Below are 27,195 nucleotides of genomic sequence, written 5' to 3'. Positions count from 1 at the left end.
ATCAACATTTATTAAGTGTTACTTTAAAATTAACACAAAAAAGTGTTGAAATTTTAACACAAATTTTGTGTTGAAATTCAACACAAATAGTCTGTGTTGAAAAATAACACAAATATTGTGTGGACCGTTTCTAACACACAGATTGTGTGTATTTTAACACAATATTTTTTACTGTGTATACCGGTGGCGGCGTTATTTTCACACCGCTCTCAGTGTTGAAATTTAACACCGCGGATTTTAACACTTATTATGAGCAAATAAAATTTTTTCGAATTGGTGCTTTGACAATGCCAATGTTACTCAATGTGACCCCGTCACAAGGCCGTCGGGTCATTTCATGAGAAAATAAATAAATCTTGATAAAAAATTCATTTTTCTAGGATGACGTTCATTTATTGTATCTTATTGCGTCTTATAAAATGCATGAACGTTATCGTAAAAAAATTAACCTCTCCATGATAATCTTTAGTTATTTTGTATAACGCAACAACATAAAAAACATGAGCTTATATGAATAAATAATATTGGGGACAATTAATATTAGTAGCCGTTTAAATTGTTATTAATCCATAAAATAAGTGGTCAAAGTATCGATAGCTTCTGAATAAATGTAAGTATGAAATTATATTTTAAATCAAAATTATATACTATTTTGTACCTGAAGTACAATTTGACTTCTGATACTTAAAAAATAAAACTACTTTTTTTGACATCCGAATTAGGTATTTTCGATACATAGGGGAGGGTGGGGCAGAGCGGCCCCCCTGAAATTTTGACCAAAAAAAAAATTTTTTGTTTTTCGACTAATTATTATAAATCCGATATGTTTGCGCATATTTACCCCTACGCATGACATTTGGGGCAAAATGGACAAGCCCAAAATTTTGAAAAAGTGATTTTTTCATATTTTTATCGTCAAATTAAAAAAAAATTATTATAATTCCACATTTCTAGCCCTACGCATAACACCTGGGGCAAAATGGACCAGCCGAAACTTCCGAAAAAATTATTTTTTCATATTTTTTGGCCGTTTCTCTATGTAAGAGGCAAATTTGCTCACTAAAAATTTATAAAAATTAAATTTTTTTTTTTAGTTGATAAATTTTTGAAATAAAGTAAAATTATAGAATTGATTTTTTTTTTTATTAAATAACAATTAGTAATTAAGGTAATCGAGAGTGAACGATTTTTTACGCTTTAAAAAATTTTTTTCGAGTAATATAAAACCAAAAATAGTTGTCAAGAGAAAGAAATACATTCTTAATGATGAAAACAACTTAAAAAAAAAAAAAAAATTTTTTTATCACTTTTTGAAGGGGGGCCGCTCTGCCCCACAAAAAAAAAAAAAAATTTTTCAGAATTTTGGCAAAATGTTCATAAATTTGTTCGAAATAGGACAAAAGTAAAGTGATCTTATGGTTGAAAGCCACAAAAAATAATAATTGGCTTAGGGGGGCCGCTCTGCCCCACCCTCCCCTATGTGCAAAGGTAGGGATTCTGACAGGCTAGGAGTGACGTCACGAGTCTGATATTATAGCGCATTCTCAACAGACTGAGGACGTTGTTATATAGGGGAGGGCAAAAGGGGGTACCTAAGGAAATACTAAGTTTTCGAGGACTAAAATACGCTAAATCTTTTTGTTTTTAGTGATATTCGAGGTAAATAGACAAAATTTTTAGCTGCCGTTAAAAAATAAAATTTTTATTTTTGGCGGGCAAAACGGGGTACCCTTAAAAAAAGTTGAAAAAAAAAAATTTCTGAAAATTGATCAAATTTTATTACTTGAATCTTTTATATGTAATATACATAAAGAAAAATTACATTTCACATCATTGGTGGACACGAAGGCAAAAAAAAAAAAATTTTTGTGGGGCAGAGAAGCCTCCCTCCAAAAAATGATATTTTTTTTTTTTTTTTTTTTAAATTGTTTTCATTATTAAGATTGTATTTGTTTCTCTTGACAACTATTTTTGGTTTTATAATACTGAAGAAAAATTTTTTTAAGTGTAATAAATCGTTTCCCCTCGATTAGCTTAATTACTTATTACTATTTAATAAAAAAAACCAATTCTGTATTTCTTATTTGTCATTATTTTGAACCCAGAAAACGTGTTTTTTGATTTTTTAGATTGCAGATTATTTTGCATTATTTAAAATATTTTATCAATAAAAAAATAAAATATTATTTTCGAATATTTTTAGTGGCCAAATTTGCCCCAGCTATAACAAATCAGCCGAAAAATGGATGAGTGTATTATATTTTTTTCAATTTGACGATAAAAATATGAAAGAATCATTTTTTTTTAATTTTCGGCTGGTCCATTTTGCCCTAGGTGTTATGCGTAGGGCTAAAAGTGCGCAAATATATTGGATTTATACTAATTAGACGAAAAAAAAAAATTTTTTTTTTTATAAAATTTTCGGGGTACCCCGTTTTGCCTACCCTACCCCCTTTTGCCCCCCTTCCCCTATATATTAATTATATTGTTTTTATATTCCTTATATATTATTTTTGTATTCTGAATATATACTATTTCCATGGGGGAAAAAATAGCTCGAAAATCTAACTTTCGCGGTTGGTATTACAAAAAAATGTTAACACTGCTACCGTTGAGAGAAAAACGATTTAAATTCAAGTAATTAGTGCGGTACTGTTTCAACACCATTTTCGGGGTTAAATTTAACACCGATAACCTTAACACCGGGATAATACCTGAACTTATACTGGTATATTTTTTTACAGTGTAGCAAAGGCTTTACTCAACTACTATACGAGATGTTTAACATGAAGATATTTTTGTTGGTAGTTTTGGTAGTGGCTTCGTTTGCTGCCGTAACCTATGCATGCATAGAGCCCGGCCAATTTGTACGAACAAAATATTATATATATATATATATTACATATCATAGATTGAATTGGGTATAATGATTAAATATATTTATTATTTTTTTCCCAGTGCGCAGTTGATTCGTCTTGTTGCAGCCATAAATGTCACAAAAAGACGAGCAGATGTAAACAGATGAACTATTTTCTATAAACGAATTAGTAAAATCACTATTTGGCAGTGAATAGTCACTATTTTCACTATTTCCAATCTAAGAGAGTACCTAAGATAACTTTGAATTCACTTTCAACTCAGTTTATATTTATATATAGTTTTTCCAAATTTATAAAATAACATTCGCGACTATTATTTTGTATAATGTCTGGTTTGATTTATAAATATTTGTAAACAAAATTGTATTTGAAAATAAAAATAAAAAATTTCCACGGCCTAACGCATTATTCTGTAGACTGTAGATTAAATAATTTATTTTCATAAAGAATACTTGAAATTTCGTGGTATCACATAATTAATTATTATTATTATTTATTTATTTATTTTATTGACCATGTAGTCGAAACTACTTGCGGCCATTCAAAAAGATACAATAATTATAAAGTATAGTATCCCGGGTCAAAAATAAAACTTGATTCAGGCTCGCTTCGCCTTATTTTCTTTTGAAGTTGTCGATTTGCCGACGATTTTTTGATAAGATCTCGACTATTTCGACTTAAATTTAATTTTTTTAAACTTTTTGAACTTTTTTCATCTTAGTTTCAACTTATTCGTCTTTACTTTGAGCACGATAGTCATTCACATTACTTTTGACTCGCTAAACCAAGTCGAAAAAAAGTCATTTATTCGCCTTACTTTCGCCTTAATATATAAAAATTATTTCACCTTAGTTCTGACTTTTTCGACTTATAATTTAAGTCGAATAAGTCTACATCAAGTCAGTTTCGACTTGATTTAGACTTTTTCGCCTTACATTTTAAGTCGAATAAGTCTAAACCAAGTCAATTTCGACTTGATCTTGACTTTTTCGTCTTAAAATTTAAGTCGAATAAGTCTAAACCAAGTAAATTTCGACTTGATTTAAACTTTTTCGTCTTAAATCGTGACTAAGTAAGCCAGTTAAGTCTAAACCAAGGCGAAAACTTAATATATTTCATACCTCCGTAAAAAAAGTCGAGTTTGTCTTGTGAAAAACGGCTCGAAATTTCGACTTGGTAAACCAAGTCTAAATCAACTTTTATTTTTGACCCGGTTGCACATATTACTGACAGGCTCCGCACAGTAATTAGTGTGGCACTGCACGATAATCGATCATTTCCTTCCAGCACCGTTCTGAGTCAGGTGCCGAACAGTAACCAGTTACTGGTACCCCCCCCCCCCACAGTGGGGTTCTATTTTTTCCTGTGGATATTCCCAAAACAGCTGAGTTTAAAATAAATAAACGAAGACAAAATTTCCTTTTACTGCGTAGGGCTGACAAAGATAGAGTAGTGAGAAAAAAGTGGGAGAACCTCTGCATGGGTCCGAGGGAAAACTCCCTTGGCTTAAGCCCGCAGTACTCTTGGATGTAGATCTATGTTGTAGTTCAAGTTTTCACTTTTCATTGATTCAATGCATCGCATCACTTTATTCAAATATTCAAAAAATTTATATTAAATATTGCTTACACAAAGTATTAATAAATAAATATATCAAGTGAAATAACTACAGGTATGTTATAAGAATTATTTAGTATTTTGATATTTAAATGAAAATTATTTTTTCATCACATTTTCCAACGGAATTTTCTATAATGACTTTTCAAAAATTTGGTTATGTTTTGAAGTAATTATGAACTGGAAATTTGACTTTTTACAACCAAATTACAATATTAAGAATTCGTGTGAGGGTGGATGGGAATTAAATTTTTGTGGACTTGTAGGATTTATTTCAGTACGAAAATTGACAGTTTGAGGTTTTATTCAAATACGGGGTAGATAAAATAGATTCTTTCCTTTTAATTCAAGGTAATGTTCACTTACCATATGAGAAAAAGTTTACGAGTAAAAGAGGCGAAATATCATTTAGGGGGTAAAGGAGACGGTTTTTAGTAAAAAACTAAACAAGTATTGAAAATACGAAAAATTGTTAAGAATTAAAATGTCTAGAGCATGAAATTTCCTAAAAAAAAGTATTAAAACTTTTTTTGATTAGACCACGCATTCAAACAGTAGACGTAAAAATTGAACGTAGAAAATGCAGTGAAAAGTTCGAAGAATCTAAACGTTTTGGTTTTTATTAAGTAACTCAAGAAATATTGAAAATATTGAAAAATGTTAAGAATCAAAAATTGTAGGGCATAAAATTTCCTAAAAAAACTTGTGATAGTTGTTTTTGATCAGACGGTTGCTTTAAGCAGTAGACTATAAACTCTAATTAAATAATTCTAAAAAAAAAACAATTTTTTTCAGAACAAAAAAAAATAAAAATGACAGCTGCTAAATTAAGTTCGCATAAGTGCGAATCGAAATCTCCATTGGTGAAGATTAAAAAATATGGGTAAGTATTTCTACGAATTTATAATAAAAAAAATAGTAACGATATTTCTATTTACTTACAGGAAGCGATTAATCGATGCCATTGATTCCATAAAAATATTTTCAATCATCCCCTTACTGACTACCTGTATAAAATTTTTATTATCACTCGCGATGATTCTAATCCAACTATTTATGATTTCCCCACCTGTGGGTGGTTTATTCTTAGCAGCAGCATCGGTAGGTTTTCTTAGCATTATCGGGACCTATGGAACACTTTTGTTGATTACTCCTCAGCCGAACGATACACTCAGTTGTATCGATGGAGTTCAAAGCTTTCATGGAGAATTACAAGTGAGAGAATTTACTGCCCTGTTGCTAGACAAGCTAAAAATAATGTGGATATTATGGTCAATTATCGGATACACCCTTCCCGAATTAATATATTCAATGGTATGTTTCATACGAGCTAAAAATAAGCCTTCGACTGGACAATTTTTGTCAGTAATAATTCCAGAAACTTTCCATACAATTGGAATTGCGTTGATGATCTTTGAAGTTTTGCCAAAACTAAATTACAATTATTGCGTTTTGTTCGTAATTTGGTGCGTGATTGAATGGGGATTGCATGCCGCGATGTCGGCGTTTTGTGAAATGAAAAGTACTAAAATCAAGAGTTGGTTGATCTTCGTCGACATTGTGTGTCTGGGAATTTTTATTAATTTCACGATATTCAATCCGTTTGATGGAATCAATCGTAATAATACCGACTGCTGGATTGCTATGCTGGCATTGGCTCTACTCCATTGCGGACTTTGGCAAGATGATTCATATTCTACATTCAATTTAACGGGTAAGTTTTTCTAAACTTTCCAGAATAATGAAGCCCCGAGTAAAAACAGAATTCCGCCGCACCACCGCCGCACCACCGCTGCACTACAGCCGTGACAATTCCGATTATTTTATAAATGCCGCACCACCGCCGCACCACCGCCGTGACGACTAAAGATTTATCTATTCGCTGCACCACCGCCGTGACAACCCGAGTAAAAATGAAATTATTATTTTTACGAAAAAATTATAAATTTTTATCGACCGCCGCACCACCGCCGCACCATAGCTGTGATATTTTGTTGTAAATTATTTTTGATTAGAGATTTAAAAGTGGTATATTCTTTTCAATGTCATATAGCACAAGTAAAGTTAGTAGTCACTGTCGGTAGCGTAGCCTAGTCGTTAAAGCGTCGGACTTTCGTGCGTAAGGTCCCGGGTTCGAATCCTACTAAATCGTGTGCGTTTGGTTGATATTTATAGCGTTTTTTCCCTAAATTAAAAATTTCTACTCGCTTAGAAATTAATTTCATCACAAATCTGATTGATTTCCGCATCATGAAAGAAAAAAAAAAACTACTAAAATTGAGGAAGTCTTTTTTTTTAATTTAGTTCAAATTTCTATACATGGCTATGTATATATTGAAAATTTCAATATATGGCCATATATAATTCACTTTTACCGGACAATTAAATTTCTCTCACCATAAACCGGGTAAATTAATTAATTAATCATGAGATATTTCGGCATATAAATGCCATTTTTTTGTGAAATCGGGGTTATGCTTAAGCACTGGTGCGGCGGTCGTGCAGCGGCGGTGCGGCGGTGCTGGCAGAATATATTTTTAGCGTGCGTCGGAATAGTCCGCCAAACGGCGGTGGTGCAGCGGTGGTGCGGCGGTCGATAAAAATTTATAATTTTTTCGTAAAAATAATAATTTCATTTTTACTCGGGAGACCGTTTGAAATTTTTTATACAATTTTCTATTCAGCTTACAATTTATCCTCGAAATTTTTTCGTTGGTTTTTAAATTTTCGACAGTTTTCAACCTTTCGGGATTTTCTAGAAAGTTTATTTTATGACTTCATTTTTGTTTAATATTCTAAACAGTTTATAATTTTTAATCAATTTTCTAGAATCAGATTTTTAAAATTTTCCAGTTGTTACGGTCAGTTTTAAACTTTATAAATCTTCATAGAAAGTTTCTACAATCTTATGGAAAATTTTAATCCAAAATTTTTCTTTATTGCTCTGGATGTGTTCAAAAATTCCCGTATTCTAGAACATTTCAAATATTCGAAAAAGTTTTTCGAATTTTCTAGACAGACTTAGAATTTTTTTAATATTCTAGAATATTCCAGAAAATGTGGAGCAATTTAGAAAATTTAGAGTATTCCTGAAATTTTCTGTAGTCCTAAAATTTCTGAATATCTTAGAAAGTTTTCAGTCTTAGAATTTCGCTCAAGTCCTAGAAACTTAATACTCTATTTTTTATTTTCCAGATTATCTCCCCCCTTTTATTAACAGCCATAGAATATTGGAACCCGTGAAAGATTCAATTTACGCGTGGGTATCACTATGGAAAATAATCGTTTTCTTTGCCAGTTCATTTGCAATATTTGTAATTAATCATGGCACCACAACACATCTCTTCGAAATGTTTGGACCTGCATTAAGTCTTGATAACACAACTGAGATTATTCCTCGTCAAGAAGTTGACTTCAATGACCCTCAATATCGTAATGAATTAAACTTGATCATACGTTTACTTTTTCCAGTTATGATCCTGTCATTCCAATTAACTATGGCTCTTTTTATAAATAAGAGAAGTAAGTACTTTGATCAATTACTTTATTAATTACACTGTGAAAATCGGAAGTGAATACGGATTTAATTGCAACCTAAATTCCCAAGTCACTGGGAGTTCCGGAGTTAAAAAAAAATCGGGATTCTTTTATCAATTAAAATCATGCATACCTCCTCTAAGTAATGCTTCTACACGGAAAGAAAATTATAGCAGCGGTTCCCATAATTTTGTGAAATTTTTTCCTATACCATCATAGGAATTGCGACCATAAATTATGGGAGCGGTTCCTATAATTATAGGAATGTTTCCCATAATTATAGGAATAGTTCCTATAATTATGGGAATGATACCCATAACACTATAGGAATGATTCCTATAATTATAGGAATGGTTCCTATAATTTATAGGAATACTTTCTATAATATTATGGGAATGGTTCCTATAATTTATAGGAACCATTCCCATAAATTATAGGAACCATTCCCATAATATTATGGGAATGGTTCCTATAATAGTATGGGAACTATTCCCATAATATTATGGGAATGATTCCCATAATGCAATTGAAATAGTTCCTATACCATTATGGGAATAGTTCCCATACTATTATAGGAACCATTCCTATAATATTATGGGAATGGTTCCCATATTATCATGAAAAAATTATTTTAAAGAAGTGAGGTAATCACTTCTACAATACACAGAAATATTATTAAACATAAAAAGAAAAATTCAAACATTGAAAAAAAAAATCGTATTTGGCAAAAAAACATTAAAATTTTTAACAAGAATTTTTTGTCAGCACAAAACATTCAAGGAAATTCAAATTTTGGGAAATTTCTACACTATTGTGCAAAAAAAAAATTTTATGATATTATAGGGATGGTTCCCATAACATTATGGGAATAGTTCCCATAATATTATAGGAATAGTTCCTATACCAATATGGGAACCATTCCCATAATAGTATGGGAATGATTCCCATACCATTATGGGAACCATTCCCATAATGGTATGGGAACTATTCTCATACTATTATGGGAATGGTTCCTATAATATATGGGAACCATCCCTATAGTAGTATAGGTACTATTCCCATACCATTATGGGAACCATTCCCATAATGCATAGCAAAACTTCCCATAATTTTCTTTCCGTGTAATACATTAGATTACATTTCGGAACAAACACGGAAAAAAATTATGGAAACTGTTCCCATAATTTTGTGAAATTTTTTCCTATATCATCATAGGAATTACAACCATAAATTATGGAAGCAGTTCCTATAATTATAGGAATGTTTCCCATAATTATAGGAATAGTTCTTATAATTATGAGAATGATACCCATAACACTATAGGAATGGTTCCTATAATTATAGGAATGGTTCCTATAATTTATAGGAATACTTTCTATAATATTATGGGAATCATTCCTATAATTTATGGGAATGGTTCCTATAATTTATAGGAACCATTCCCATAAATTATAGGAACCATTCCCATAATACTATGGGAATGGTTCCTATAATAGTATGGGAACTATTCCCATAATATTATGGGAATGATTCCCATAATGCAATTGGAATAGTTCCTATACCATTATGGGAATCATTCCCATAATATTATGGGAATAGTTCCCATACTATTATAGGAACCATTCCTATAATATTATGGGAATGGTTCCCATATTATCATGAAAAAATTATTTTAAAGAAGTGTGGTAATCACTTCTACAATACACAGAAATATTATTAAACATAAAAAGAAAAATTCAAACATTGAAAAAAAAAATCGTATTTGGCAAAAAAACATTAAAATTTTTAACAAGAATTTTTTGTCAGCACAAAACATTCAAGGAAATTCAAATTTTGGGAAATTTCTACACTATTGTGCAAAAAAAAAATTTTATGATATTATAGGGATGGTTCCCATAACATTATGGGAATAGTTCCTATACCAATATGGGAACCATTCCCATAATAGTATGGGAATGATTCCCATACCATTATGGGAATAGTTCCCATAATGGTATGGGAACTATTCTCATACTATTATGGGAATGGTTCCTATAATATATGGGAATGGTTCCTATAATATATGGGAACCATCCCTATAGTAGTATAGGTACTATTCCCATACCATTATGGGAACCATTCCCATAATGCATAGCAAAACTTCCCATAATTTTCTTTCTGTGTAATACATTAGATTTCATTTCGGAACAAACACGGAAAAAAAATTATGGAAACTGTTCCCATAATTTTGTGAAATTTTTTCCTATATCATCATAGGAATTACAACCATAAATTATGGGAGCAGTTCCTATAATTATAGGAATGTTTCCCATAATTATAGGAATAGTTCCTATAAATATAGGAATGGGGCATAGGACTGCCGAATAAGGACCTAATAGGTCTCACCTAAAAATTTCTAGTCGGGATTCTGCGGAATTTTTTCTTAGTTAATATTTAGCAAAACCCTCCTTCGGCGTGACATTCACTCCAAGGGGATTAAGTAAATAAAAAAAATCATTCACTTCGCGTTCATTCCACGATTTTCGTGCAGTGTAATTTATTTAGTTTCTAAAATAAATAAATAAATAAATAACTACTTTATTTACAGCTGAGAGTGTAATAACGAGTATTCTCGATAGATTCATTTCTCCGTCAATCATGGGATTAAGCATTCCTCTTCTGATCACTATTGAATTTATATTATTTTCTGGATACTTTCGCAGTGTCAACTACTATTTGCTTTACCGTATTCCCTTAGGCGAGCAGCTAACGAATCTTTTCAGTGATATTCATATACCCGATGTGGTCTCAAAATTTATTTCAATCGATTCTTTGTATAACTGGGACGCTAATTTACTAAGACTTTCATTCTGCTGGATTGTACTGCACTTTATTGTGGTAGTATACGGAGCTGACGTAATTGATTGCTACTATAAATATTATGACGATGAAACCCTGGTAATAGTTAAAGTTGAGGTGATTCCAAAAAACGAAAAGGTTGAAGAAAAAGAAAATTTAACTGCTGTTTAAGGAGAATTTTCTTTAATAAATTCGATAACTCGCTCAAAAACTAATTACCTCATCAAATGTAAGTCAATGTCATCAATTTTGTGTGTTTTTTATAAAGTTTTTTACGATGTAGATTATACTGTTGTATTTAATTGTTGTGTGAATAAAAGATACAATTCGTAAAATAATTTATATATAGGGGAGACCGGGGCAAGACGGCCCACCTGGGGCAAGAAGGCCCACCTCAAAAATTAACCAAAAATTTTTTTTTCTTGTTTTCTTTTGATTATCACAAATTTAGATGATTTACTCATTTTTAGCCCGATACGTGAAACTTGGGGCAAAATGAACCACTCAAAAATTCTAAAAGAAAATGTATTTCATAGTATTATAACCTAGTCATGATTAATTTAATAGAAATATCATTTTTTGGTTAATTATATGGATTTGGATTAAAATAGAGCATTTGAAAAAGTTAAAAAAATCAATAATCAATTTTTTACAGAAGTGAAAAAATGCCTCTTATTATATCAAAAAAGGTTATTTCGAGTAATATTAAAGTAGATACAGTTGTTAAAGAGAAAAATATAAACATTTGTTACGCGGGAAATTTTTTCACAATTAAAAAAAAAAAAAATTTTTTTTTTCTTTTTTTTTCGGAGGGGGCCGTCTTGCCCCAAAAAAAAAAAAATTTTTTTCAGGAGCTTCACCAAAATTTTGGTGAATTGAGTTCAAGTTGGACAAGAGTAAATCGACTTGATGGTTAAAAGCCACAAATAATAATAACCGGCTTAGGTGGGCCGTCTTGCCCCGGTCTCCCCTAGCATTTAATTCTTATTTCTTTATTATATATTTCCTGGATAATTTCTTAGAAAACTTAAAACTGAATGAAAATCACAGAATCTATGGATTTCTATGGGTTTCTGTTTGAACCCATGGAATAGGGCATGGGATTTTATAGAAATCTATGGGATTAATTTTTCGTGTCGATGACACCGGATATATTTACAGTATTTCTGTAGGGCTGCATGGAATTATATGAGAATTTACGAAAATCTATAGGAATCCACCTGAAAATTTTTAGGATTTATGGATTTTTTGAGATTTCTATAGGAATCAATGCACTGTTAAAAATAAATAGAAAATTACAACACAAAAGGAATTGAATTTTCATAACTAGATATTTGAATTGTATTTTCAATAAAAAAAGCTTCAAATTTAATACACATAATTTAATAATCAAGCTGGTATTTAAAATAAAGATAAAACATATGAATTTTAATAAACGTACTTAAAATTTATACTTGTTATTTAAATTTTCAAACCAAGTATTGAAATTTCTAAACCATATTGAATTTTAATAATTCCATTTGAAATTTCATAATACTTATTTGAAAATTCAAATGTTTGTATATGAAATTTCTGCGCGTGACAGAAATTTACGCACAAGTAAAAACTGTTTTATGATTGACGCAATCCTTAGACAGCTCACGCCAAAATCTTTGGGGACCAAAACATCGAAGAGTTGAATTGTAAATATTTATGATGAAAATTTCTATTCAAATGACGTTCTCTTAATTTTTTGGCATTGTTTTGAATTAACTTAATGCAGTTCCAAAAAAAAGTTATTCAATTCTTATACTCATCTTTTTTCATAATCCTAAAAATTTTACCGTAAGCTTTCATAGAATCAATTAAATCAGAATCAAACAGATAAAATTTCGTTGATTTTCCCAAAATCGCTGAATTTATAATAAATACACGAGAACAAAATTTTCTTTTAGTGTAGGAGCGAAAAAGAGGGTAGTGAGAAAAAAGTGGGAGAACTTCTGCGTGAATCTAAGAGAAAACTTACATGGCTTAAGCCCGCAGAGTTTCAGATCTGTATTTTAGTTTGTTATCACTTTTTATTGATTCAAAACATCGCATTATTTTATTAAACATCGTAACTTTCCTGTACTGAACATTTATATTTTTTTGTTAAAGTCATAAATCTATTCTAGTAAGAAACAATATTCGAAATAATTCTACTATTGAAACGACTTTTGAAGATGTGTTGAGTCAAAAAGATTTTTTTTGTTCAAAATTTTAAATCCAAGGAACTTTTTGACTTCTCTCAAGAAAATCGCGATTTCTGTTTCTTCCTCATGAATTTTTCAGTTAAAGTAAAATTTTTCGGCCGAATAATTATTCCTACTGTAGCTAAGGACTTTCCACGGCCGAACAGCCGCCACTGACATTAGTGAAAATACCCAGGTATAAAACACTAGAGTTGGGTCTTTCAAACTTTAGCTCGACGCTTATTGTTGTAGTTTTTGCTGACGTCATTGGCGTCATTTGCAGGATTGAAAATTCGTCATGTGCATCAGGTCAGTGTTAATGCATTAGTGCGTGGCAGTATATCCAGTAATATTTCCTCAAGATTTTTCCTCAAAATATATATATGAAGTATTAATAAATAAATATATATCAAATAACTACAGGTATGTTATAAGAATTATTTAGTATTTTGATATTTAAATGAAAATTATTTTTTCATCACATTTTCCAACGGAATTTTCTATAATGACTTTTCAAAAATTTGGTTATGTTTTGAAGTAATTATGAATTGGAAATTTGACTTTTTTCAACCAAATTACAATATTAAGAACTCGTGTGAGGGTGGATGGGAATTAAATTTTTTGTGGACTTGCGCGATTTATATCAGTACGAAAATTGACAGTTTGAGGTTTTATTCAAATACGGGGTAGATAAAATAGATTCTTTCCTTTTAATTTAAGGTAATGTTCACTTACCATATGAGAAAAAAGTTATGAGTAAAAGAGGCGAAATATCATTTAGGGGGTAAAGGAGACGGTTTTTGGTAAAAAACTAAACAAGTATTGAAAATACGAAAAATTGTTAAGAATTAAAATGTCTAGAGCATGAAATTTCCTAAAAAAAAGTATTAAAACTTTTTTTGATTAGACCGCGCATTCAAACAGTAAACGTAAAAATTGAACGTAGAAAATGCAATGAAAAGTTCGAAGAATCTAAACGTTTTGGTTTTTATTAAATAACTCAAGAAATATTGAAAATATTGAAAAATATTAAGAATCGAAAATTGTAGAGCATAAAATTTCCTAAAATAACTTGCGATAGTTGTTTTTGATCAGACGGTTGCTTTAAGCAGTAGACTATAAACTCTAATTAAATAATTCTAAAAAAAAAAACAATTTTTTTCAGAACAAAAAAAATAAAAATGACCGCTGCCACACTCGTTTCGAATAAATCCGAAGCGAAATCTCCATTGCCGAAGGATAAAAAATATGGGCAAGTATTTCTACTAATTTATAATGAATAAAATAGTAACGATATTTCTATTTACTTACAGGAAAGGATTAATCGATGCCATTGATTCCATAAAAATATTTCCAAACTACCCCTTACTGAATACCTGCATAAAATTTTTAATATTACTCACGATTATTCTAGTCGAACTATTTTTTTTCATCCCACCTATGACTGGTTTCGCCTTGGCATCACTATCCAGAGTTCTATACAGTCTCGAGTCCAACGAAACTTTTTCGTTGATGGATTCTGAGTTGAACCCGGACCGAAAACTCAGTTGTATCGTTGGAGAAGTTCGAGACTGTCGTGGAGAACTCCAATATAAAGAATGCATTATCATGTTATCAAGAGGCATCAAAGTATTTTGGATATCGAGTTTAATTATCGCTTACACCCTTCCCGAATTTATAAATTCATTCCTATGCTTCGGAAAAGCTAAAAGTAGGCCTTCGATTGGACAATTTTTCTTAGTATTTATTCCCGAAACTTTCCATACCATGGGAATTGCGTTGATGATCTTTGAAGTATTGCCGAAACTAAATTACCATTATTGCCTTTTGTTCGTAATTTGGTGCGTGATCGAATGTGGGTTGCACACTCCGATATCGACATTTTATGGAAATGAAAATTTTATACGTAAGAGCTTGTTGATCATGGCCGACATTGTGTGCCTGCACGGAGAGAAAAATATCGCCAGAATGACTATCCAATGTATCTTCAAATGACGTATCGTCAGAATAACGATTCGTATACCTAATTTAGAAATACTCTCACATTAATTTAATAATCTATAGTATCGTTAAAATAAAGAGACGTATTTGGGTTAGGGTAAGTATTCGTTTGTTTAATTTAACAATACGACGAATAGCCTTTGTAACGATATGTAGTTTCGTTGATATAGGTATCTGTATAGCCAGCGTGAGGATCCGTATAGCTACATTGGCTGTACGTATCGTCGTTCTCGGTTGCCGGATGCCTAAATACAGAGTTTGTGCAATAGTCATGTCAGCGATTCATAAAATCCCTAAAATAAGGATACAGATCGTCATTTTGACGATCCACTGTAAGGATACTCTGTATAGCTGAATTGGCTATACAACGTATCGTTAAGTAAGATGACTATACAGCGTATAGCCAGAATAGCGATACGTATACTTAATCTGGCGATATTTTTCTCTCCGTGTGGGAATTTTCATTAATTTCACGATATTCAATCCGTTGGATGGAATCGATCGCAATAATCGCGGCTGCTGGATTGCGATCCTGGCATTGGCTTTACTCCATGGCGGACTCTGGCAACCTGTTCCAAGGAGTCGATACAGTCTTATTCGTAAGTTTTTCTAAAATTTCTAGAATAATAAAGAAAGTTTGAAACTTTTTTTACAATTTTCTAGTCAGCTTACAAACTATCTTGGGAATTTTACAGTCAGTTTTTGAATCCGATGGTTTGAAAGCTTTTGGAATTTTCTGGGAAAGTTTATAAAAATTTCTGGAACATTTGAGACCTATAGAAAAATTTCTTAATTGCTTTGGGTGTATAGAAATTTCCTAGAAAATTTTAAATTTTTTGAAAAATTTCCTGAATTTTCTAGACAGTCTTAGGATTTCAAAATGTCCTAGAAAATTCTTATAAAAATTATGGAGAATTTTTGACTAATTTCTAATTTCTTGAAACTTGTAACAGTCTTAGAATTTTTCAAATGTCCTAGAATATTTTAAAAAATCTGGAGCAATTTAGAAAAAAATTAAGAGTATTTCTGAAACTTCTCCGTCTTAGAATTCCGCTGGAGTCCTAAAAAGTTAATACTTTCTGTTTTCTTTTTTAGGTAGACTGCCCGCTTGTAAAAACGCCCGTAAAATATTGAAGCCTGTGAGGGATTCAATTTACGCGTGGGTGTCACTGTGGAAAATAATCGTTTTCTTTGCAAGTTCATATGCAGTTTATGTAATTAACCATGGCAACCCAACACATCTTTTCTCAATGTTTGGAGATGCATTCAGTCTTCATAACGTAACTGACATTCATTTTCAACGATTTGTACAAATTCACGTCAATGGCACTCAATATAATGATGAATTTATAAACTACACTAAACGTTTAATTTATCCATGGTTGACTTTGAGTGTCCAAATAACTATGGCTCTGTTTATAAATACAAGAAGTAAGTACTTTAATCAATTAATTAATTAATTACACTGTAAAAAATCGGAAGTGAATCCGGATTTTATTTCAATCCCTTCGTGAGTCGAAGTTCCGAGGTCGGAAATAAAAAATAACCGTATAAGGAGTGAATAGGAATTTTTTCAAGCGGAGTGAATCGTGCGATGCGGATTTTATTTAAATCCGCATTCACTCCGCTCGGAGTTTTGACACTTAAATAAATTTATGTTTAATAGAAATAACTTTTTTATGAGAAATATTATTATTTTAATAAATAATTTATTCAGGTATTGATAATTAACACATAATATATTATGTTATTAATTTATAAAATTTTTTAGTAACTCACTAAATTATAATTTCATATAATCCATAGTAAAAGCATTTAATTATTTAATTGTTATGGTGACGTAGTTTTTATGGGAATATTTTATATTTCGGTAGAATATAAAATGTTATTTCGCGGTTTGGTTGATGTGAGTCATGTGACAGTTTGTGGCTCAGTGAAAACTATATTAATGATGGAAAATGGAAAATCTATTTCTTTAACTTCATAAGCGTGAAAGTTTTAATTATCAGCTGGTTAGAATTTTTAAAAATTATTTCGCGCGAATATTTGAAAAGGGAGCTCGTAATTATTTCCGTACTCAATACAAATGTCTAAATATAAAAGACCAAACCTCACTACGTATTAGTAATTTACCCCGCGAGTTTTTACTACACAGAAAAAAAGGATTTCTTGGCGCAAGAAAAATTTTTCATTATGAAACGAAAACAAAAATTTCCTCAGGACTAGAAAAAATTTATTGGCGCAAAAAAATTTTTTCACGCCCCGAGAAAATTTTTCTTTTCAACTCATAATACAAAAAATTTCTCAGGGCAAGTAAAAATTTTCTTGGGGCGAGTAAAAATTTTTCGCGCCAAGAAATTCTTTTTTTCTCTGTACGATTTCAATATACATTTTTTTAAATTAATATTTTCCAAAACTCCCCTTCGGAGTAAAATTCACTCTGCAGAAATTAAATAAATAAAAAACCATCCACTTCGCGTTCACTCCACGATTTTTTTGCAGTGTTATTTATTCAGTTCCTACAATAAATAAATAAATAATCATTTCATTTACAGTTAACAGTGCAATGAGAAGCATAATCAATAGATTAAATTTACCTTCTTACCGGGCATCAAACATTCCTTTTATGGTCAGCATTTTATTCGTATTGTTTTCTGGATACTTTCGCAGTTTCAACAACTATTTGTTTTACCATATTCCTTTATCCGAGCAGTTAAAGAATTTTTTCAGTGAAATTCATGTATTCGATGTGGTCTCAGAATTTTTTTATCCCGATTCTTCGGAGAACTCGCGCGCTCATTTACTTTCACTCGGCTGGATTGTAGTGCACTTTTTTTTACGACCAACAGGAGCGAAAAATTGCAAAGTAGATGAAAAAAGTGAAATTCCTGAAATTGAAACTCTGCCAATAGTTGAAGTTCAGGTAATTTCAGAAAAAGGAACGGTTGATGAAAAAGAGACCGTTGAAAAAAAAGAAAATTTGAATGTTGATTGAGAAGAATTTTCTTTAATAAATGCAAGAATTCGCTCAATAACTAATTACCTTATTAAATATAAGTATCAGCAGTCAATTTTGCGTATTTTTTGTAAAGTACTTCACATTGTCGATTATTTGTATTTAATTATTGTGTGAATAAAAGATCCGAATTCGTAAAGTAATTTTTGTATAGTATTTAATTCTTATTACTTTGTCATATATCTCCTGGAAAATTTTTTAGAAAACTTAATACTGGATGAAAATCACAGAATCCACGGATTTCTATGGGTTTTTGTTTGAACCCATGGAATAGGGCATGGGATTTTACAGAAATCTATGGGATTAATTTTTCGTGTCGATGACACCAGATATATTTATACTTTTCTTGTAGGGTTGCATGGAATTATATGAGAATTTATGAAAATCTATGGGAATACACCTAAAAATTTTTAGGATTTATGGATTTTTTAAGATTTCTATGGGAACCAATGGAAGAGGGTATGAGATTTGATAGAAATCATGGGAAAAGTTTAATGGATAAGCAAATAAGACTCCATAGGATTCTATGGGATACATAATATAGGAATTTATGAAAAAAGGTCTCGGGATTTCATAAGAGTTTACGGGAACTCATGGAGAAGATCTTAGGGTTCTATAAAAATTTATGGAAATGTATGAAGAAGGACATGGAATTTTACAGGAACTTATGGGAATCTATCAAATAAGCCAGAAATTCTATGAGAATTTATTACTCTCTAAACATGAATCAGTGAAATAAGTGAATATTCACTGATTCGAAGTGCAAATCGGACCACTGATTCCAAAAAGTGGTTCGATTGGCACTCAGAATTAGTGAATATTCTAGTAAAGATAATTATGCGTTAAGTAGCAAGCATAAAATCAAATTTGATTACTATTTAATTTAATAAATATATATATTTGTTCGAGGTTAATAAATATATATTTGAACCTAATGATTATTGATTTAAAAGTTATGGTGTTAGGCAGCAGTAGCGGGAGTAGTTCGGTGCTCGCCACTAGATCGCGTCCACCATTTGTGGTGTCCCTGGTAAGATACTTATTTCAGAGTTTTTATATTTGCCAGCTAGAAGCATTCATGGGATGGATTATCCGCTGAATATTTTTGATAATAATATAAGGGTATCCTGTATTACACTCTGACATTAATGCTTAATAATAATGTTTTTCCTGAACAATTTTTTTCATAGTACGAAAAAAAGTACGTGTGAAGGAAATAAATTATTTTTCTAAATATGCATTTATTTAACTGTTAAATAAATATTCTGTCATTTTAAAATAATATTTAATTATTATTAATAACTCATTCTCTATAATGATCACTCATATATTTTATTATGACTACTTTATAAGCTCTACAGGTAATCAATTTGGTTATTTTGGTCTGTCAATCAGACAATTCGATTTTTTCATCAAGAATAATTTTTTCATTTAGGTCTACTAATAAACATAAGTCCTTATTCACAAAATATGATTTGTGATGTGTGTTAGTCATTTGTATGAATTTATTGTAACTTATACAGCTTTTCTTGATGTTTCCTCTATTGTAAGGGTATGGTAATGTGTCTTTAATTTTAATATATAGTCTGAGTAAAACCGGAAAAATTTTAGTTGATTATAGGGATAACTATAAACAATTAAACGTGACTATAAATAGGAAAGTGATAACTTCTTTCCAAAAGTTCATGGTTCAAGACAAAGCTGCTACTTGCCGGATACCCAGCAAATTCGAAGAAAAAAAAAGTCTCGAGATTTTAAAGAATTTTGCTACTTTTATTTGATGGTCTGGTAAAATGTTGCAAATGAAAAAAATAATAATGGAACCATATCCTGTAAATTTTAAAAATGTGGTTACCGACTTCGCAGTTGGTCGTCGGGCAACCGATACCTTTATACTAGACCATCCTGAAACATTGAAACGAAAATATCAGTTTACTCTGACAAAAGTAGCTGATGAATTTATTCAGCTCAAAATCATGCCCTTTGTTTCTTTATTGAACATAGATACTGAGTTTAAGCTATATATTAAAGTTGAAAACGGATTACCAAACCCTTACAATAAAGGAAGCATAAAGAAAAGCTGTGTATGTTATCATAAATTCATACAAATGACTAACATAAGTCCTGCTTATTCACATAATATGATTTGTGATGTGTGATAGTTAGTAGACCTAAACGAAAAAATTATTCTCGATGAAAAAATAGAATTGTCTGAACGACAAACGAAAATAATCAAATTGATTATCTGTAGAGCTTATAAAGTAGTCATAATGAAATATATGAGTGATCATTGTGGAGAATGAGTTATTAATAATAATTAAATATTATTTTAAAATGAAAGAATATTTATTTAAAAGTTAAATAAATGCATATGTAGAAAAATAATTTATTTCCTTCATACGTACTTTTTTTCGTACTATGCACTGTGAAAAATTTCCACTAAACTTTACTATGGGTGCATAGTAACACCGGACTATAAGAAAACTGGTACAAAATTTACAAGTGCCCCATAGTAAACGTATGCGCAGACTACACAATTGTGGCCTATGCGCATACGTTTACTATGGGACACTTGTAAATTTTGTACCAGTTTTCTTATAGTTCGGTGTTACTATAAACCCATAGTAAAATTTAGTGGAAATTTTTTACCGTGTGACAAAAATTGTTCAGGAAAAACATCATTAAACATTAATATCAGAGTGTACTACAGAATACCCCTATATTATTATCAAAAATATTCAGCGGATAACCCATCCCATGAATGCTACAAGCTGGCGAATATAAAAACTCTGAAATAAGTATCTTACCAGGGACGCCACAAATGGTGGGCGCGATCTAGTGGCGAGCACCGAACTACTCCCGCTGCTGCTGCCTAACACCATAACTTTTAAATCAATAATCATTAGGTTCAAATATATATTTATTAACCTCGAACAAATATATATATTTATTCTAAATGAATATATTTTTTTGTGTCTAAGTAATATTTATTAGAGTTAATATAATAATATTTTGCTTTAATATTTGGATTTGTTGGCACTATTAAATAGTTTAGTTGTCCATTAAATAAATATTTTCTTAACTGTACCAAATGATTTTATTATCTTAGAGAGAGAAATATTAATGTCAACCAAATAGAGTCTATTAAATCATTTGTTAAAAATGACAAAATAGATTATATTGACGTAATAAAATTTAGTTGTCCCAAATAAATTTCAGTTTAACAGAATTTAACAAAACCAATTTGATTGTCCGAAGAGAAATTTTTTCTCAGTGAATTAATGCAGTTTTTAAAAAAAAGTTATTCAATTCTTATAGTCATCAGCTATGGACTTTTTATGGTCGAACAGCCCCGACTGACATTCGTGAAAATAACCAGATATAATACACTAAAGTTGGTTGGTTCGGGCTATAGCTCGACGCTTATTATTATTATTATTACAGTTTTTGCTGACGTCATTGACATCATCTGCAGGATTCACAATTCGTCAGGTTCATCAGATCAATATTAATGCGTTAGTGCGTAGCAGTATATCTAGTAATATTTCCTCAAAATTTTTCCTCAAAATATATATATTAAATATTGGTTATACGAGAAATTAATAAATAAATATATCAAATAACTACAGGTATGTTATAAGAATTATTTAGTATTTTGATATTTAAATAAAAATTATTTTTTCCTCACATTTTCAAACGGAATTTTCTATAATAACTTTTCAAAAATGTGGTTATGTTTTAAAATAATTTCGAACTGGAAATTGGACTTTTTACAACCAAATTACAATATTAAAAATTCGTGTGAGGGTGGAATTAAATTTTTTGTGGACTTGTAGGATTTATTTCAGTACGAAAATTGACAGTATGAGGTTTTATTCAAATACGGGGTAGATAAAATAGATTCTTTCTTTTTAATTCAAGGTAATGTTCACTTACCATATGAGAAAAAGTTTATGCGTAAAAGAGCCGAAATATCAGTTAGGGGGTAAAGGAGACGGTTTTTAGTAAAAAACTAAACAAGTATTGAAAATACAAAAAATTGTTAAGAATTAAAATGTCTAGAGCATGAAATTTCCTAAAAAAAAGTATTAAAACTTTTTTTGATTAGACCGCGCATTCAAACAGTAGACGTAAAAATTGAACGTAGAAAATGCAGTGAAAAGTTCGAAGAATCTAAACGTTTTGGTTTTTATTAAATAACTCGAGAAATATTGAAAATATTGAAAAATGTTAAGAATCAAAAATTGTAGAGCATAAAATTTCCTAAAAAAACTTGCGATAGTTGTTTTTGATCAGACGGTTGCTTTAAGCAGTAGACTATAAACTCTAATTAAGTAATTCTAAAAAAAAAAACCAATTTTTTTCCAGATCAAAAAAAATAAAAATGACAGCTGCCACACTCATTTCGAATGAATCCGAAGCAAAATCTCCATTGCCGAAAAATAAAAAATATGAGTAAGTATTTCTGCTAATTTATAATAAAATAAATAGTAACGATTTTTCTATTTACTTATAGAGATCCAATAATCGATGACGATAATTCCATAAAAATATTTCCAAGCAAACCCTTACTAAATATCTGCCTACAATCTTTATTATTGATCACGTTTCTTCTAGTCCTAATAATAATTTTTTCCCCACCTATGAATGGTTCCGCCATGGCATCAATGTCCAAATTTCTATACAATCTCGAGTCCAACGAAACACTTTTGTCGATGGATTCTGAGTTGAACCCGAACCGAACACTCAGTTGTATCGTTGGAGAAGTTCGAGACGATCGTGGAGAACTCCAATATAGAGAATGTATTATCACGCTGTCAAAAAAGGACAAATTAACATGGATATCCTATTTAATTATCGCTTACACCCTTCCTGAATTCATAAATTCATTCTTATGCTTCAGGAAAGCTAAAAGTAAGCCTTCGATTGGACAATTTTTCTTAGTATTCATTCCCGAAACTTTCCATACTATTGGAGTTGCGTTGATGATCTTTGAAGTATTGCCGAAACTAAATTACCATTATTGCCTTTTGTTCGTAATTTGGTGCGTGATCGAATGTGGGTTGCAGACTCCGATATTGGCGATTTATGGAACTGAAAATATTAAACGTAAGAAATCGTTGATCTTCTTCGACATTGTGTGTCTAGGAATTTTCATTAATTTCACGATATTCAATCCGATGGATGGAATCAATCGTAATAATAGCGAGTGCTGGATTGCTATGCTGGCATTGGCTCTACTCCATTGCGGACTTTGGCAAGATATTTCAAATTCTAAATTCAGTTCTACTGGTAAGTTTTTCTAAACTTTCTAGAATAATGAAGACAGTTTGAAATTTTTTTAGACTTTCCTTGTCAGATTACAAACCATTCTACACTGAAAAAAATAATCACTACAGTCGACTCTGTCTAAAGTTTCTCTGCCTAAAAGTTCCCGGATATTCCCCCACCCGCTTTCTCGAGTGACGAATCACAATTCAGTTTTCGAGCGCTAACTTTAAATGCACGTTTTTTTGAGGTTATGTTTACTGCGCAATGTGTTCGTTTTAGCGTGCGCCTCGGCGCTCGAGGGGAATATATTGTAGGGGAAGTGCTGATGGGCAATGGTCCTGTTCCGACGTGGAACCTTTAGACAGAGTCGACTGTAGCTGCTAGCGATTATTTTCTTTAGCAGCTAGCGATTAAAAATCGCTTTCGGCTAGCGATTTTTAATCGCTGCCTGCTAACGAAAAAAACGCTAGCAGCTAACGATTATTTTTTTCAGTCAGTTTTTGAATCATCGATAGTTTGAAAGCTTTTGAAATTTTCTGGGAAAGTTTCTACAAATTTCTGAAATGTTTCAGATCTATAGAAAATTTTCTTAATTGCTCTGGATGTGTATAGAAATTTCCTAGAAAATTTCAAATATTTAAAAAAATTACATGAATTTTCTAGACAGTCTTAGAATTTCAAAATGTCCTAGAAAATTCTTATAAAAAATATGGAGCATTTTTGACTAATTTCTAATTTCCTGAAACTTGTAACAGTCTTAGAATTTTTAAAATGTCCTAGAATATTTTAAAAAATCTGTAGCATTCTAGACAATTTAAAAATTTTCTGAAACTTCTCAGTCTTAGAATTCCGCTGGAGTCCTAGAAAATTAATACTTTATGTTTTTTTTTTTAGGTCTCCTGCCCGCTTATAAAAACGCCCGTAAAATATTGAAACCAGTGAGACATTCAATTTACGCGTGGGTATCTCTGTGGAAAATAATCGTTTTCTTCGCAAGTTCATTTGTAATATATGTAATTAATCATGGCAACACAACACATCTTTTCGCAATGTTCGGAGATGCGTTTAGTCTTAATAACGTAACTGACATTCCTTTTCAACGATTTGTACAAATTGACGTCAATGACACTTATTATAATGATGAATTTATAAACTTCACCAAACGTTTACTTTATCCATTGTTGATATTGAGTACCCAAGGAACTATAGCTCTGTTTATAAATACGAGAAGTAAGTACTTTACTCAATTAATTAATTAATTACACTGTAAAAAATCGAAAGTGAATCCGTATTTTATTTCAATCCCTTCGTGAGTCGAAGTTCCGAGGTCGGAAATAAAAAATAAGCGCATAAGGAGTAAATATATTCTGCAGTCATGCAATGCATGATCATTAATTTTCCACTGTACCGAGTCATGCATGATTGGGAATGAATTGACATGCATCATGCATGATCAATCATGATTAAGCTTGGACATGCATAAATATTACACTAATCATAATTACTATTCTTTCCTCGTCATGCATGATTGAACATGATTTTACATGTTCATGCATGACATTGCATGATTCGTGCAATGTCATGAATGATAATTCATGATCGAGCTTGGTAATGTATATGACTTGAATTCTGCGTGACTATTTTTTCCTTGTCATGCATGATCATGCATGATGGAACAAAATGTTGCATGATCATGCAGGAATCGTGCAAATTTATGTCTGGATCATGCACGGCCATCCCTGAATCATGCATGAACTATGCACGATCACGCATGAATCATGAAGGAATCATGCAAGATCATGCATGATTCGTGCACTCGATTATTCATGATCGAGCTTGTTAATGTATATTACTTGAATTCTGCGTGACTATTTTTTCCTTGTCATGCATGATCATGCATGATGGAACAAAATGTTGCATGATCATACAGGAATCGTGCAAATTTATGTCTGGATCATGCACGGCCATCCTTGAATGATGCATGGACTATGCACGATCACGCACGAATCATGAAGGAATCATGCACGATCAAGCATGATCGTACATTACGATTTTTTCCTGGGTAGGGATTCTTTTAAGCGGAGTGATTTCTGCGACGCGGATTTTATTTAAATCCGCATTCACTCCGCTCGGAGTTTTGACACTTGAATAAATTTATGTTTAATAGAAATAACTTTTTTATGAGAAATATTATTATTTTAATAAATAATTCACTCAGGTATTGATAATTAACACATAATATATTATGTTTTTAATTAATAAAATGTTTTAGTAACTCACTAAATTATAATTTCATATAATCCATAGTAAAAACATTTAATTATTTAATTGTTATGGTGTCGTAGTTTTTATGGGAATATTTTATATTTCGGTAGAATATAAAATGTTATTTCGCGGTTTGGTTGATGTGAGTCATGTGACAGTTTGTGGCTCAGTGAAAACTATATTAATGATGGAAAATGGAAAATCTATTTCTTTAACTTCATAAGCGTGAAAGTTTTAATTATCAGCTGGTTAGAATTTTTAAAAATTATTTCGCACGAATATTTGAAAAGGGAGCTCGTAATTATTTCCGTACTCAATACAAATGTCTAAATATAAAAGACCAAACCTCACTACGTATTAGTAATTTACCCCGCGAGTTTTTACTACACAGAAAAAAAGGATTTCTTGGCGCAAGAAAAATTTTTCATTATGAAACGAAAACAAAAATTTCCTCAGGACTAGAAAAAATTTATTGGCGCAAAAAAATTTTTTCACGCCCCGAGAAAATTTTTCTTTTCAACTCATAATACAAAAAATTTCTCAGGGCAAGTAAAAATTTTCTTGGGGCGAGTAAAAATTTTTCGCGCCAAGAAATTCTTTTTTTCTCTGTACGATTTCAATATACATTTTTTAAAATTAATATTTTCCAAAACTCCCCTTCGGAGTAAAATTTACTCCGCAGAAATTAAATACATAAAAAATCATCTACTTCGCGTTCACTTCACGATTGTTTCGCAGTGTTATTTATTTAGTTTATAAAATAAATACATAAATAATCATCTTATTTACAGCTAGAAATGTATTATGGAGTGTTATCAAAAAATTAAAATTACCATCTCACCGGGAACCAAACATTCCTTTTATGGTCAGCATTTTCTTCGTATTGTTTTCTGGATTCTTTCGCAGTCTCAACAACTATTTGTCCTACCATATTCCCCTATCCGAGCAGTTAAAGAATTTTTTCAGTGAAATTCATGTATCCAATGTGGTCTCAAAATTTTTTCATCCCGATTCTCGAGTGAACTGGGGCGCTCATTTACTAATACTTTCACTCTGGTGGATTGTAGTGCTGCACTTTATGGTCTTACCAGCAGCAAACAAAAGTTGTAAAGTAGATAAAAAAATTGAAAATCCTGAAACTGAAACTCCGCCAATAGTTGAAGTTCACGTGGTTTCGGAAAACGGAACGGTTGAAGAAAAAGAAAACTTGAATGCTGATTAAGAAGAATTTTCTTTAATAAATTCAATAACTGCCCAGAAAGGAAAGTTCCACGGGCCCAGGCTTGGCCCAAGCCCGGGTAATTATTGTATCGGCCAGGGCTGAATGCCCAATCTTGAGCCAAGCATGGGCCAATATAGGTGTTCCAAAGCTAGGTTCCCCTGTGCTGGGCCAAGTAGGGGCCCGTTGTTTATCTCTGGCAGCTCCTGCATGGTTTGCTCAAAAACTAACTACCTCTTTAAAAATAAGTCAATGGCGTTAATTTTGTGTATTTTCTGTAAAGTTCTTTACAATGTCGATTATACTGTTGTATTTAACTATTGTGTGAATAAAAGATATAAT

At 31.2% G+C, this 27,195-nt stretch overlaps 3 protein-coding genes and 1 long non-coding RNA gene across 5 annotated transcripts; all 4 read left to right on the top strand.

Annotated features, from left to right (window-relative positions):
- The first annotated feature begins 449 nt into the window (after positions 1-449).
- LOC130666029 (uncharacterized) lies at positions 450-3,170 on the top strand. Its single transcript, XR_008989605.1, has 3 exons — positions 450-610; positions 2,745-2,867; positions 2,959-3,170. It is a non-coding gene; the product is annotated as an uncharacterized LOC130666029 (long non-coding RNA).
- Positions 3,171-4,023: 853 nt separating this feature from the next.
- On the top strand, positions 4,024-11,192 carry LOC130666018 (uncharacterized). 2 transcript variants are annotated; one of them, XM_057466656.1, is made up of 6 exons: positions 4,024-4,551; positions 5,292-5,379; positions 5,441-5,810; positions 5,875-6,210; positions 7,692-8,018; positions 10,621-11,192. In XM_057466656.1, exons 3-6 carry the CDS (start codon positions 5,765-5,767, stop codon positions 11,040-11,042), a joined length of 1,131 nt encoding a protein of 376 aa, XP_057322639.1. In that variant the 5' UTR covers positions 4,024-4,551; positions 5,292-5,379; positions 5,441-5,764; the 3' UTR covers positions 11,043-11,192. The 2 variants fall into 2 exon arrangements, with proteins under 2 accessions (XP_057322639.1, XP_057322638.1); XM_057466655.1 differs by having other exon boundaries at positions 5,441-6,210.
- Positions 11,193-16,183: 4,991 nt separating this feature from the next.
- On the top strand, positions 16,184-18,144 carry LOC130666027 (uncharacterized). The gene is made up of 2 exons (XM_057466669.1): positions 16,184-16,513; positions 17,638-18,144. Exons 1-2 carry the CDS (start codon positions 16,333-16,335, stop codon positions 18,075-18,077), a joined length of 621 nt encoding a protein of 206 aa, XP_057322652.1. The 5' UTR covers positions 16,184-16,332; the 3' UTR covers positions 18,078-18,144.
- Positions 18,145-21,248: 3,104 nt separating this feature from the next.
- On the top strand, positions 21,249-27,138 carry LOC130666017 (uncharacterized). The gene is made up of 5 exons (XM_057466654.1): positions 21,249-21,727; positions 22,467-22,553; positions 22,615-23,390; positions 24,264-24,599; positions 26,426-27,138. Exons 2-5 carry the CDS (start codon positions 22,483-22,485, stop codon positions 26,854-26,856), a joined length of 1,614 nt encoding a protein of 537 aa, XP_057322637.1. The 5' UTR covers positions 21,249-21,727; positions 22,467-22,482; the 3' UTR covers positions 26,857-27,138.
- Positions 27,139-27,195: the final 57 nt, after the last annotated feature.

The sequence above is a fragment of the Microplitis mediator genome, chromosome 3, assembly GCF_029852145.1.
Source record: "Microplitis mediator isolate UGA2020A chromosome 3, iyMicMedi2.1, whole genome shotgun sequence".
Taxonomy (NCBI): Eukaryota; Metazoa; Arthropoda; class Insecta; order Hymenoptera; family Braconidae; genus Microplitis; species Microplitis mediator.
This window is presented reverse-complemented; position numbering and strand designations above follow the sequence as displayed.

Bases quoted from the DNA above. Each gene is read 5' to 3' on its own strand.
- LOC130666018 (XM_057466655.1), top strand. From the start codon at position 5,309: ATGACAGCTGCTAAATTAAGTTCGCATAAGTGCGAATCGAAATCTCCA. The intron at 5,380-5,440 runs GTAAGTATTTCT...ATTTACTTACAG, and splicing joins GTGAAGATTAAAAAATATGG to GAAGCGATTAATCGATGCCA. The intron at 8,019-10,620 runs GTAAGTACTTTG...CTTTATTTACAG, and splicing joins TCTTTTTATAAATAAGAGAA to CTGAGAGTGTAATAACGAGT.
- LOC130666027 (XM_057466669.1), top strand. From the start codon at position 16,333: ATGTTTGGAGATGCATTCAGTCTTCATAACGTAACTGACATTCATTTT. The intron at 16,514-17,637 runs GTAAGTACTTTA...TTTCATTTACAG, and splicing joins TCTGTTTATAAATACAAGAA to TTAACAGTGCAATGAGAAGC.
- LOC130666017 (XM_057466654.1), top strand. From the start codon at position 22,483: ATGACAGCTGCCACACTCATTTCGAATGAATCCGAAGCAAAATCTCCA. The intron at 22,554-22,614 runs GTAAGTATTTCT...ATTTACTTATAG, and splicing joins CCGAAAAATAAAAAATATGA to AGATCCAATAATCGATGACG. The intron at 23,391-24,263 runs GTAAGTTTTTCT...TTTTTTTTTTAG, and splicing joins TTCTAAATTCAGTTCTACTG to GTCTCCTGCCCGCTTATAAA.